The sequence below is a fragment of the Triplophysa rosa genome, linkage group LG17 (assembly GCF_024868665.1).
Source record: "Triplophysa rosa linkage group LG17, Trosa_1v2, whole genome shotgun sequence".
Classification (NCBI taxonomy): domain Eukaryota; kingdom Metazoa; phylum Chordata; class Actinopteri; order Cypriniformes; family Nemacheilidae; genus Triplophysa; species Triplophysa rosa.
Genome location: NC_079906.1, coordinates 19,926,396 through 19,938,873, shown reverse-complemented (window position 1 = coordinate 19,938,873; position 12,478 = coordinate 19,926,396). Strand labels below are relative to the sequence as shown.

Below are 12,478 nucleotides of genomic sequence, written 5' to 3'. Positions count from 1 at the left end.
AAAAGAAAGACAGACAGGGGTAGACAGGAGAAAAGAGTTTGGTGTGAAACAGACAGAGAGGGATGACAGACAGATAGACAGGGAGGGAGGGAGAGAAAGACACTTGGGGAGAGACAGACAGAGTGGGAAATAGAAAGAGAGAGAGACAGAATGAGAGGGATGGTGGGCAGAGACCAGTGTTCGGTGTAACTAGTTACTAAGTAATTAGTTACTGTAATTGAATTACAGTTACTTCTGATGTAATTCAACTAAATACTGTGTGTAATATATGTGTGTGCAATAGTGGAATTGACATCAAAATTCAAAGTCTAATTTTAAAATCTGTGCTTTAATGTATAATTCTCACATTTGTAATACTTTGGTCAGTTAATAAGAGTACTTTATGTAGTTTAATATTATTTATTTGAGTGAATTAAAAGAGCCCTGTCATGTCTATCCCTTGAATCACTTAACTCATCAAGGTTGATATAGGATTCAGAAAGTTATTAGTAATCAGTAATTAAATACTTTTTGGAGAGAGTAATTTGTACAGTAATCTAATTACACTATTGAATATGTAATTATTAACTAGTAATTCATTACTTTTTCAGAGTAACTTGCCCAACACTGGCAGAGACGGACAAAAAAATAACTGTGGGAGAGACAGACAGACAGATGCATACAGAAGAAAAGATGGATATGAAAAAGACAGTTGGGGAAAGACAGACATAGGCATAGAGAGGGAGAGAAAGAGAGTTGTGGAGAGATAGAGAGCGATGACAGACAGATGGATAGAAGGAGAGAGAGACAGAATGAGAGGGATGGCGGGCAGAAGCAGATAACTGGGGAGAGAGAGAGACAGACAGAAAGAGATGATGTACACGAAGAGTAAGACAGTTTGGGAAAGGCAGACAGGGAGAGAGAAAAGATGGAGATCGAGAAGGACAGAAAGGGAGAGAAAGAGAGGCAGACAAGTTGACAGACAGATAGTCAGGGAGAAAATAGACTGTGTGCTTCTCATTGTTATTCTCTCTCCAGCAGCACTCTGCCCCTCCCTTCCGTATTTATTTCCTGTCGTCTCATCTGAAGGTTAATTACTTATGGATAGTTAAGGATTACAGAAGAACAACAGCAGGCTCATTGATCTCTCCGCCGTGCTGCTACCGCAATGACACCAGGACATACCCACAGATTACCTGGATCACCAATCGATTTCTCGCTCGCCCACAGTTCTCTCTCTTCCCCTCATCCCTCTTTTCTTCACAAAGCTCATTTACCGAAAAGCAGATTTTTCATACCCGAGCACTCGGCTTGTTCGGTCGGCCCGTTCTGTTTCTAATTTATTTGTGAATGCGCGCGCGTTCGGGATTTGCCGCGTGTGCGCGAGTCAGTGGCGCAGGTTGAATGAGCCGCATTGATCCTCTGGATTTGAGTGTTTACAGAAGCCTGCGAGGGTGCCGAGCTCACGGTGGGGGGCTCGACCCGCCAATCGATGCGTCTGAACGAACCTCATGATCCCAATACGCTGTCAACAGGAGATAAAAGAGGGAGGTCGACACCCGCGAGGCGCCCTCCCAGCCGCCCGTTTCATGCCCGCCGTCGGACGCGCACCTTAGGCGGCCTCGGTTGATCTTAAAAGTCGCCGTTTTCGCCAACTTCCACTCCGCCCTTCGCTGTTTTTCTTGGACGGCACGCCTCGGTGGTTTTCTAGGGCTCCTCTGCACGTTTTTTAGCTTTCTGCAGAGACGTCCTCAGAGAGAGAGAGAGAGAGAGATAGAGAGAGATAGAGCGAGAGCGTGGACGAGAGTATTGGCGCTTCACACTTAGCTCAATATCAGCGAGTAGTGTTTTAAAGAGTAGCCAGCAGGTAGGAGAGTCACAGCGCCCTTCGGTTTAAAGTGTTGGTATTGATGCACCGAAGGATTTGAAGTGGAGAGAGAGACTGGGCGAGAGAGAGGGTATTCTCAAAGGGTAAATCATCACATTTACCCTGACAGCAAAGAGGACAGCGGGGAAATCTGCTCTGTAAAGCATCAATGCCCGCTCTCTTTCTTTCTCTTTCGCTCTTTCTCACTCTCTCTCTGTCACACACACATACATCCGTTTTTATGGCTGCAGAGGATGTGCGATATTCTCACCTTTTTATTTATTGCCTCCCTCGGTTACGGGCCGTTATTTGCGCAGTTAGGTTGGGGTTTTAGTGTTAGATTGATTGTTTTTCTGGGACAAGTTTGTTGTTGGTGGATAGTGTTGTTCAATTTGAGCAGTGGGCCACATATCAACTGTTACCTTTGTTTTTTATAACCGTTAGGGGGTAAAATCAGTCACGCGCGGTGGCTTGTGGTTTAATGCGTTTTATCATATTCCTGTAAAAAGCTACAATGTTCAGTAGATGATTTGAATTTATTGTTGTCGTAATAGATTTTCCACCAAGTAACTGTAGGCTGCTTACCGTTGCCAAGAAACTTGTCTTATCAAAAGAATAGGTCACCCAAAAGTGAAATTCCTTTAATCCAAATAACGCAGGAGAAATTCTGTGCTGGTCGTTTTTTCCGTGCAAAATTCAGGCGTAAAAAACGACACAAAAGCACCATAAAAGTTGAATCAAAGTGATCCATATGACTTGTGTGCTTTAAGCCAAGACATTGCGACCAGATTGAGTTTTAAACTGGGCAACTGGATTAGACTGATTCATAAGTAATTAAGTCCAGACTGGTGTTGAGAATAGAATAGAATAGAATAGAATAGAATAGAATAGTGAGCTGTCTCAGTTGCTCTAAAGGTCGCCGTTTTCGCCAACTTTCACTCTGCTATTTGCTGTTTTTCATAGACTAGACTAGACTAGACTAGACTAGACTAGACTAGACTAGACTAGACTAGACTAGACTAGAATAGAATGGAATAGTGAGCCGTCTCATTTGCTCTAAAGGTCGCCATTTTCGCCAACTTTCACTCTGCCGTTTGCTATTTTTCATTGACTAGACTAGACTAGACTAGACTAGACTAGAATGGAATAGTGAGCCGTCTCATTTGCTCTAAAGGTCGCCATTTTCGCCAACTTTCACTCTGCCGTTTGCTGTTTTTCATTGACTTGTCTAGACTAGACTTGACTAGACTAGACTAGACTAGACTAGAATAGAAATACAGAATATTTAAAAATATATATTTTAATCTATACAGTGCTTAACAAATTAATTAGACTGTAGTATTTACAATGCAAAAATGACTGTTATAAGAATGTACTGTTTTACAAGGCAGAAATTTGCGGTTATTTACTTGCAGTTCTTAATAGAAAAATAAGTGTTAATGGTTGAATTTTATGCTTGATTAATTTCTGACTTCTGAGAGAATTTGAATGTGCCGGTTCAAATTTGGGTAGAACAACGTGAATAGACTATTTAGTCGTTTCAGTTTGTTATTTTCCTAATAAATGACAATAAGTTTTTGACAGATTCCTAAAACATTTTTGTTTTCTCTTTATTATGACAAGTAGATGGTATAATACATTTGTTAAGCACTGTACATATCATCATATCAGACAATATTCATCAGATTCATTAAAATATCACACTTGAAAGGATTTTTTGACAGTTCAAGTCGCATTGAATCAAGTCGCTATGTCCTTATTCCCATGTGTTAATTGCATCGGAAATATCAACCAGTGCATCCTTCAGAGTTTCTCCTTTTGTGTTTCACAAAAGAAAGTAATCCACACAGGTTCAGACATAACATGAGAGTTTGAAATTAAAGTGTCTGGTCCTGGATGAATAAAAAGCTGTACAATACAGTTCATTAAATGCTCAATAGATGGTGACCGAGAAACGGCCTGAGATATCATTCAGAAATCAAGTACAAGGCTCTCGTCGCCATGCCACAATAACACCTTTACCCAACGGGTGAGAAAACAGGGCACCAAAGCCTCTTTTGGTGGCACAAACAGGATTGTCCCTGCATACTCTAAAGCAGCTTTACACCGCAGTCGTGTGTGTGTGTGTGTGTGTCTAAAGCTTTAGAGTGATGTGGAAATGTGTAGAGCTAAATGGATCAGGAAAGTCTCCAGCGCTGTGGCCAGTGACATATGGCCCGGCCCATGACCGGCAGGGCACCGCTCGCTTCATTTGTGGTCAAAGAGGTCTATTTACTTCGATTTTCCAGTTTTTCTTTCTGCCAGCCCTTTCCTGTCGTTCTCAATCCCTTTTTTCCCCTTGAATCCCAGCCTGGCTCTCACCCGGCCCACTTCAGCTGTTCCTCCTGCTGCAATGCAGAGGGTTACTGACAGTTTGCTCTCAGAGAATTTGAGCAGAAAGGTGCCCAGCCGTTCCTCTGCCCACTGCCCTCTGAGTCCACCGGCCTCTCGTGAAATATCAAATTCTACCATATCTCAAAATTGACAACAACAATCGTTTTATATGCTATATCCCTATTTGCATACTTTCCACATTAAAGGGACAGTTCACCCAAAAATGAAAATATTTTACGTTGGTAACCAAACAACACTGGCCCCCATTGACTTCCATTATATGGAATATGAAATTACTAGGGCTGTCAAACGATTAATCGTCATTAATCGCATCCAGAATAAAAGTTTGTGTTTACCTAATTTATGTCGGTATACTGTGCTAATTCATTTTGTATTTATGAACACATACACATAAATGCATTTATTTTAGAAAAATATAAAATATAACAAGAAATAAACGTTTATTTAGAATTTAAATTATTGGTAAATATAAATTAATACATTTAAATATTTCCTAAACATATAGTCAAGTATGTGTATGTTTTGTGTTAATAAATACAAAATTAATATGCACTGTACACAGATATATATTATGTAAACACAAACTTTTATTCTGGATGCGATTAATTTATTTTTGGGTGAACTATCCCTTTAAAATAACGGTTTAATTCACAATATGAACACAAATGAATAATTTTATATTAAAATGCCATTATGTTATCTATGGTTAAAGTGACAAAGTAACATTTTTAACGTGATAGGTTTATCTAAATTCAAAGAATTACAATTTTATTGCTAAGATCAAGATTTGCCAGTTAAACACAGGAGGGATTTTTATTTCGTTGTTTGTAATGCAGCCCAAATCTGCCCTTCCAAAAATCTGAGATTGGCAGCTTTAGTTGAGTATCTACGGTTGATCTCGAGCATGTTTTCTTCATTGCATCTTCAACCTTGCACGTGACCTTCTTCTTATCTTCTGTTCAAGCTCTCATGTTCTGCAATAACAGTTGCGTGATTGACTGAATTGCTTCAGCAGCACGCAAGCTGAATGCAAACATGCCTCTCTCTCTCTCTCTCTCTCTCTCTCTCTCTCTCTCTCTCTCTCTCTCTCTCTCTCTCTCTCTCTCTCGCTTTCCTCAATGCTTCTTCAAAATAGCTCCTTGTCTCCCCTTCAAACCTCGCTCCATCCTTATTACGAAAAGAGGGAGAGAGAGATGGAGAGAGTGGGCGAGCAGTACATTAGTCGTGTGGCGAGTGGCACACGCAAGTCTTTTGCTGCCAGGTCCGGCTCTCTGGGGCATAATATGTGTATCAGCGTCATTTAGCACATACTGCTTAAAGAGTGGCGAAAGGTCATAGCTGCGAGGGGAAAGCATGCAGAGGGAGACAGAACCGGGGGACGGAGTTGATGAATGTGTTGAATAAAGAACGCAGTTTGCTGGCTAATGATCTAATTGCTTGGTGGCGTCCGTGCATACGATGCAGGTCACAACGGCAGCGCAAGCCAAGAAAACGCAGACTGCTGAGTGCACAAGCAGCATGTGCGTAGAAGTGGGAACCATAACATGACAGAAGTAATAAGTTGCGGTTCAGTGAGTTAGGTTTTGCTTCTACACTGTAAAACTTTGCTGTAATTTTGTAGCAGGTTTGCCAGTAATTTACTGTAGATTTAATTTACAATTTTGTTTTAAACATAAATTTACCTAGTTCTTATATTTTCTTTCATAAAACAAGACTAAATATCTCAGGTCACTTTTCTTGTTATGTACATGTATCGTAACTTAAGACGTTTTAAATATTTTTACTAGAAAACAAAACAAAAATGCTTTGGAAAATGTCATTTTTTGCAGTGTAATGCCAGTAATGAGACCAGTCTCTTATTGCTCATTTTGAATCTCAAAAGTCAAAGTGTTTTAATTTTGATTAAAATAAAGTTGAACTCAAATTAAAAACAGTAATAATGGGAAAGCATTAAGTAGCTATCAAATCTGCAGTAAGTTACAGCAAAATTACAGCAAAGTTTTACACTGTATGTTTTTAACCCTGTGTTGGTGTTTACATGAATTGACTAACCACGTACTGTTTTGTGTTTTTGTGTGTGTTCTTTTTCTTAGAGGAGGATGTTGAAAATTTCGAAATGGCGAGCTTACCCCTGGATACGCAACGAAACATCGAAGCAGACAGCTTTTGGTGCATGAGCAAATTGCTGGATGGGATTCAGGTGTGTGTTTGTCTTTAACCACGGTTTCCTTAAACACTGTTCTGTCAGCTTCACTACCGTCAAAAATGATTGACAATTAGCATACATTTTAGATTGGCTGTATGGTTCTGTTCTGGGCAACAGCGATAACCCCCCGTAGGGTAAACGGACAGAACAAGCAGATGTCATTAGTTCTTAATGACATTAAAGTGTAACACATAATGTAAAGTAATCGAGACTGTGAAAAGGGATGACAGTCGAATCCCAATTGAAAATGCTAAGTGGAGCTGGGGACGCAGGAGGGTAATTTGCTCCTGAGCAACGCGATAAGCTGCTGTCAGCTGAATGAAATGTAATTTAACGGAAGCTGTGATTGCGTCATATTTCTGTAGGAAGATGAGGATCAGCTGATGCGGGCTTGACTCACGTGACCTGCCAGAACTAATGCGATATGCTTGATGTGCTGTTTCCAAAGCCATCCTGTCGACTAAGATGCCAAACGCTTGATATGGATGTGTGTATACAGCTGCGAAAAAATTAAGAGATCATTTTTCAGTTTTTCTTAATTTACTATTTATAGGTATGTGTTTAAATAAAATGGTCATTTTTGTTTCATTATCTGAACTACTAACAAGATTTCTCCCAAATTTCAAATACAAATATTGTTTCTATTTGCCTTTATGTGCTGAAAATGAAAACTGCAGAAACGGGTCAAAATAACAGAAAAGATGCTCAGTATTTATTCAGACCTGAAATACTGCGAAGAAAGCAACTTCATATTCACTTTTAAGCAATACAACAGTAATATTTGTTTTTGATACAAAACAAATAGTTTTTATGTGATAACTTTGATTTTGATCAGTTTTCATGTGTCTTGTCATGCTGTCAGTCTTTCACATTGCTGTTGGATGACTTTGTCACTCCTGAGGTTTGATTTTGTTGAAATTCAACAGACACTAGACACAATACATCTAGAAATGCTGATTAAATAAACATTTGGAATAGTCTCTTAATTTTTTCTGTGGCTGTATATGCCCTTTATCCAAGGTGACTTAACAGTACATACACTACCGGTCACATGTTTAGGATCACTTGACAAAATCTTTTCATCTAAAGGTGTAAGTTTCAACGTTCGAAATTGCCTTTTTACGAAAAATAGTTGTGCCAACACATTCGTTTCTTTCATTAGAAAACCACAGTTTTATTTAAAAGCAAAATTTTTGAAATGGATTACCAGGACCAAATAATGAAAAAAGCAGGCAAAAATAGTCCAGTATAGATGTTCCTTCTGTACTGTTTGAAAAGCTCATCTCATTCACACTAAGATGCCTAAAGTTTTGTTTTCGTAGAATAAATGTATCCTTCATCCAGCCTATAATTCTTGTGTATTTGCTTGGTGGAAAGAATAAAATAAAAAATGCAATCTTGTGGAGCGGTTGACAGAATGAAATGAATTCATTATTAATTGTGCCACCTAAGGTTTCATTTCCACCGTGAAATAAACATTGCAGTTATTCAATATTCGCTTGGTCATCTCCAAAGCCATCATGAATTGGTCCTAAATCATTGAACGTGACATTATAATCATTGTGGCCTTGATCTAAAACAAGTTATCTTGGAGGGAGGTACCTTCATACGAAAGTAGTGCCGCAACAAAAACAGAGCCAGTATCTCTCTTTGAGTCAAAGTAAACGCTGTGATGGTCATTATGTCCTTTTGCACAGAGTCACAGAGTTAAGTACAATGCAGAATATATATATAAACACACGTTGGCTTTCACGCACCTAAACCCTTGAGAATAAGACATTTGCCTGCTCCAGGGAGAGAGATGGGACGTTTATGCTAGGGGATGCAGATCTTCAGCTGGCGTTCCCTCGAGGACGGCCCCCTGTTAGATTGAGACAAGCGTGTCGAGGCATTCATCTGCAGGCGGGAACAAAGGTCAGATGCAGGCCGGCATCAGGTTGTCCCGTGGGCCATGCTGTGTCGTTCCTATTGGCTGAGCGGAACCGGGCTGAAGGGCAGAACGCACGTACGGATCAGAACACAGAATGTGTCTTTGCGTGCGCTCGTCCCCCGGGGCAAAAACACAAATCACAGCACAGCACACGGCCAGTGGCCCTTAATGACCCACAGCGGAAGCGGGACAGAATTATACATTATTATGAAATAGCCATAAATGTGACGCTGCAGCGCCCCCGGTAATTCAGCTGGTATTAGGTGACCAAATCTCCAAGGGTTGTGTATTATGTGGGTGGTGCCGGTAAAAAAAACCCCGCATACTGCACATACCTACATAATAAAATCAATAAATTACATGTCTATTTGTAAATAAGTCATTTATTTTATAAATAAAAATAATTATACAATAATTCTTAAATCATATTTATTATTTAAATTTATTTATATAAGTAACATTTATAAGAGCCATGTAATAAAAATATATAGAGTTTATTTGTAAATACAGATAACTGTTATTGTTTTTTTTGTGCATTCCAAGTAATTTCGATCAAACTGCAGTTGGGTTGTAATAGTAACTCAAAAAGCTAACTAACACAATAAAATGCAATAAAAACATGATAGCATAATAAAAAACATGTTCTTTTAATTAAAACAGAGTTGTCTGTTTTTGCAAATAAACTCTTCATATGCTTGATTTATACTGTAAAACTTTGCTGTAGTTTTTGCAGCAGGTTTGCCAGTACTTACTGTAGATTTAATTACTACTTAATATACTTTCCAATTAGTACTGTTTTTAATTACTTTAATCAAAATTAAAACACTTTGACTTTTGAGATTCATAATGAGCAAGAAGAGACTGGCATTAGCACAGCAACCCTGAAAAAATGACATTCTTCCTAAGCTTTTTTCTCTTGTTTTCTGTAAAAATATTAAAAACTTCTTAAATTACGATACATTTACATAACAAGAAAAGTGACCCAAGATATTTAGTCTTGTTTTATGAAAGAAAAATATATAAACTAGTTAAGTTTATGCTTAAAACAAAATTGTACATGAAATCTACAGTAAGTTACTGGCAAACCTGCTGCGAAATTACAGCAAAGTTTTACAGTGTATATCTATCTCTAGATCTCCTTTTATGTCTTTATCGCTCTCTATACATATGTATTTTGTTTGTTTGTTTATGTGCATTCTGTACGCTTGGCTTATTCTTGCTACCTAGCAACCTTATAAAATCACTGTAGCGTGACTCTAACTGCTACACTTTTTCACGTGGAGGTCAAAGCGGCGTGTTAAAATGCTCATGTTGAGTGAAGCGTTAAAGTCCTGATGCCGGGCGGTCACGTGTCGGGGCATTAAAGAGTGACAGAAGAATTGTTCTGTGATCTAAATATCACCTTTCTTTTTTCTCAATCAGGACAACTACACGTTCGCCCAGCCCGGCATTCAGATTAAAGTGAAGGCGCTGGAGGAGCTTGTCAGCAGAATAGATGGTGAGGACGATCATGTTCGCAAACACCATCATTCATCAATTTCTTTTGCTCACACGGGGGGGAGTTAAAGGAGCCGTTCATCCCAAAATAAAAAGCTCATGTCACAGCATGAATATTTAGAATGATTCTTTTGCGGTCCTAGATTAGTAAATCATACAGGTTATCAGAAACACAAAGAGGGATAAATGATGGTAGTTCAAGTTTTGGGTGAACTTTATTTATTTTCTGGTACTGTTTGGTTAAGTTAAATTTGCACTTTTAGCGTTTTAACAAAGCCATAGCAACTTAGTCTTTTTTTATTTATTTTTGTTGTCATCGCCGTTACACTGAGCAGCACAAAACTTTTGACATGTTTCTATAAACAGCTCACAAGCAGGCGTCAACTACTCCGGGCCCGACCGTGTGCTACTTTTCTACGTTTTGCAACAGGTCCGTTTTGTTCACATCCTCAGACGCTTCGACACAAACACGTCCAGACTGACGGACGGAGCAAACAACAAAATTAGTATAGTGTTAAATTATCCCATTTGTTTTACGCTTAGCCTTGAACAAAAAAAAAAAACGGGTAAACTAGCTGTTCCAAACTGTTAATGGTATCTTAAAACACAAAAACTCAGAGGAATTGTTTTCCAGCGAACATCTTGCTTATCACTTTGAAAAACAAATGCCTTTTTTTGGCCGTTTCTCTTTCCTGGAATCACACGTTATGCCACTAGTCCTCCTGTATTTCCGTGAGAGTGTTATAGTGCCATCTGTACGTCTCCTCCCCTGTTCGGAGTGTTTGGTGTGATAAGCTGAACAGCCCACACCGAGCCTCTCGGAAAAAGCCGCCGAGCGCCTCTTTTCCATCCATCAGCATCCGCTAACAACGTGAGCAATAGCGGACCCCACAGTCTCACCGGGCAGCACTGGAGAGAAATCTATTCCCCATAAGCCCCTGCGATTAGGGTGTGAAGGCGAATGGAAGCGAGCGGAGAGGAAAGAGGAATGAAGTGGCTGGTGCCCGGGGGAAACAAATTGCGGTTTCAGAGGGCAAGAGAGTGATAGATGTACACTGGCGAGGGAGAGCACCAAAACAAGCTCTTCCAAATGTGTTTGTTTTTTCTGGACACTTTAATCTTCTTTTAGAAAGAGGAAATTTACGTAATTCCTCTTGATAAATGAAGTCTGATGTTGTTCAGATAACTACTCGTATGACTATAATTAATATGACAGTTTTTCACGGTATCCAACTTGTCATTTATCACACATTAGTCAGTATATTTAGCAACTCTTAATGTGCTCGCCTTGAATGTGCTTGACAGCACGTTAGCTATTTTAATGTATGTATTTAAATAGATTCATGCACAAGGATTGTTTTGCGCTGGTTTACTTTTTTATGAATGCGCCATTAATGCTTTAATTCTGAAGATTCAGCATCGGTATTTTACTTAATCCCAAGTCTCAGATACAGTTATAATGATTTGTTATTTTTCTTTTTTTGTCTGGATGCTGGATGCTAAAAGTGTTTTCAAGTATCGTTCAAGGGGGACAACAAGTTGGCAAAATTACTTTTTAAATGTATATTTATTTGTACATTTAAGTTGACGTGATTTTAATTTGACTTTATTTATATTAATTTAATGGCATGAGATTTGGTACAAACTGGGCTTTTATTCATTATATTGAAATTGCATTGCGAAAAGGTTGTGTTAGTTAATGCATTAGCTATCCTGCAATACTACTACAGCATTTATTCATCTTAGTTCATCGTAATGTCTGCATTTATTGATACATTTTTCATATTTTTTAACATTTAGACATCATTTTAAACAGAATCCAGTTGTATTGGCGTTGTGTTTGTTAACATTAGTAAATACATTAGCTAACATAAACAAGCAATTTGTTAACCTTATTGTGAAATGTTAACCCTTTATATATAAGCGAATCTGAATTTTCTTCTGTTTAATCTGCATCCCAGTCAAAAAAGAATAATTCATTATTAAATCTTTTTTTTTTGTTATGCCCAACTTCAGTTGTCTGTACTTTTGGAGAACTGTCACATTTTTCCCTATCTGTAGTCTAGTCAAGGCACCGGCTTTGGAAAGCCATTCTTATTCTATTCAAAGACCGAACGAGAGCTTATCAGAAATCCCTCTCTCAATGAACTCCAACTCTCTTTCTCTCCCAATTCAATCGAATATAATTGCACACATGTTGGGGGTCTATAATGTTAATTCAGCGAAACAGGTGTGGAGAGAATACAACTATAGCCGAAGGGTTTAAGTTCCGGGCCGGAGTGCTTCTGTGAACAATGAGGGTCATTGGCGGGTTACAATAGGCTATTCCCAGTACTGCGCTTTGTAGAAACGACCACCCGATGGCTATAATCCCACTTGTTTTGTTTTTCTGTGTCCACAGAGGATGTCCATGTGCACTTTCAGAAGTGTGAGGTGGAGTATCTGCAGTTTGCTTTCCGCTGGATGAATAATCTACTGATGAGAGAACTGCCCTTGCGATGTACCATTAGACTGTGGGACACCTACCAGGTACTGTAGTGTCAGAAGACACGGTCACACTTTGAGAAATGCCCATGTGCTTCTATGTCAAAATCGTCATTAATCT

General features: G+C 38.9%; 1 protein-coding gene across 4 annotated transcripts in view; it reads left to right on the top strand.

The window, feature by feature from the left end:
* tbc1d22b (TBC1 domain family, member 22B) overlaps positions 1 to 12,478 on the top strand; it is a 46,174-nt gene that overhangs the window by 18,641 nt on the left and 15,055 nt on the right. For all 4 annotated transcript variants that reach the window (XM_057356618.1, XM_057356617.1, XM_057356616.1 and 1 more), the window contains 3 exons: positions 6,334 to 6,440; positions 9,799 to 9,874; positions 12,275 to 12,402. In XM_057356618.1, coding sequence (XP_057212601.1) covers positions 6,334 to 6,440; positions 9,799 to 9,874; positions 12,275 to 12,402 — 311 coding nt within the window. The remainder of the gene's footprint in view (positions 1 to 6,333; positions 6,441 to 9,798; positions 9,875 to 12,274; positions 12,403 to 12,478) is intronic.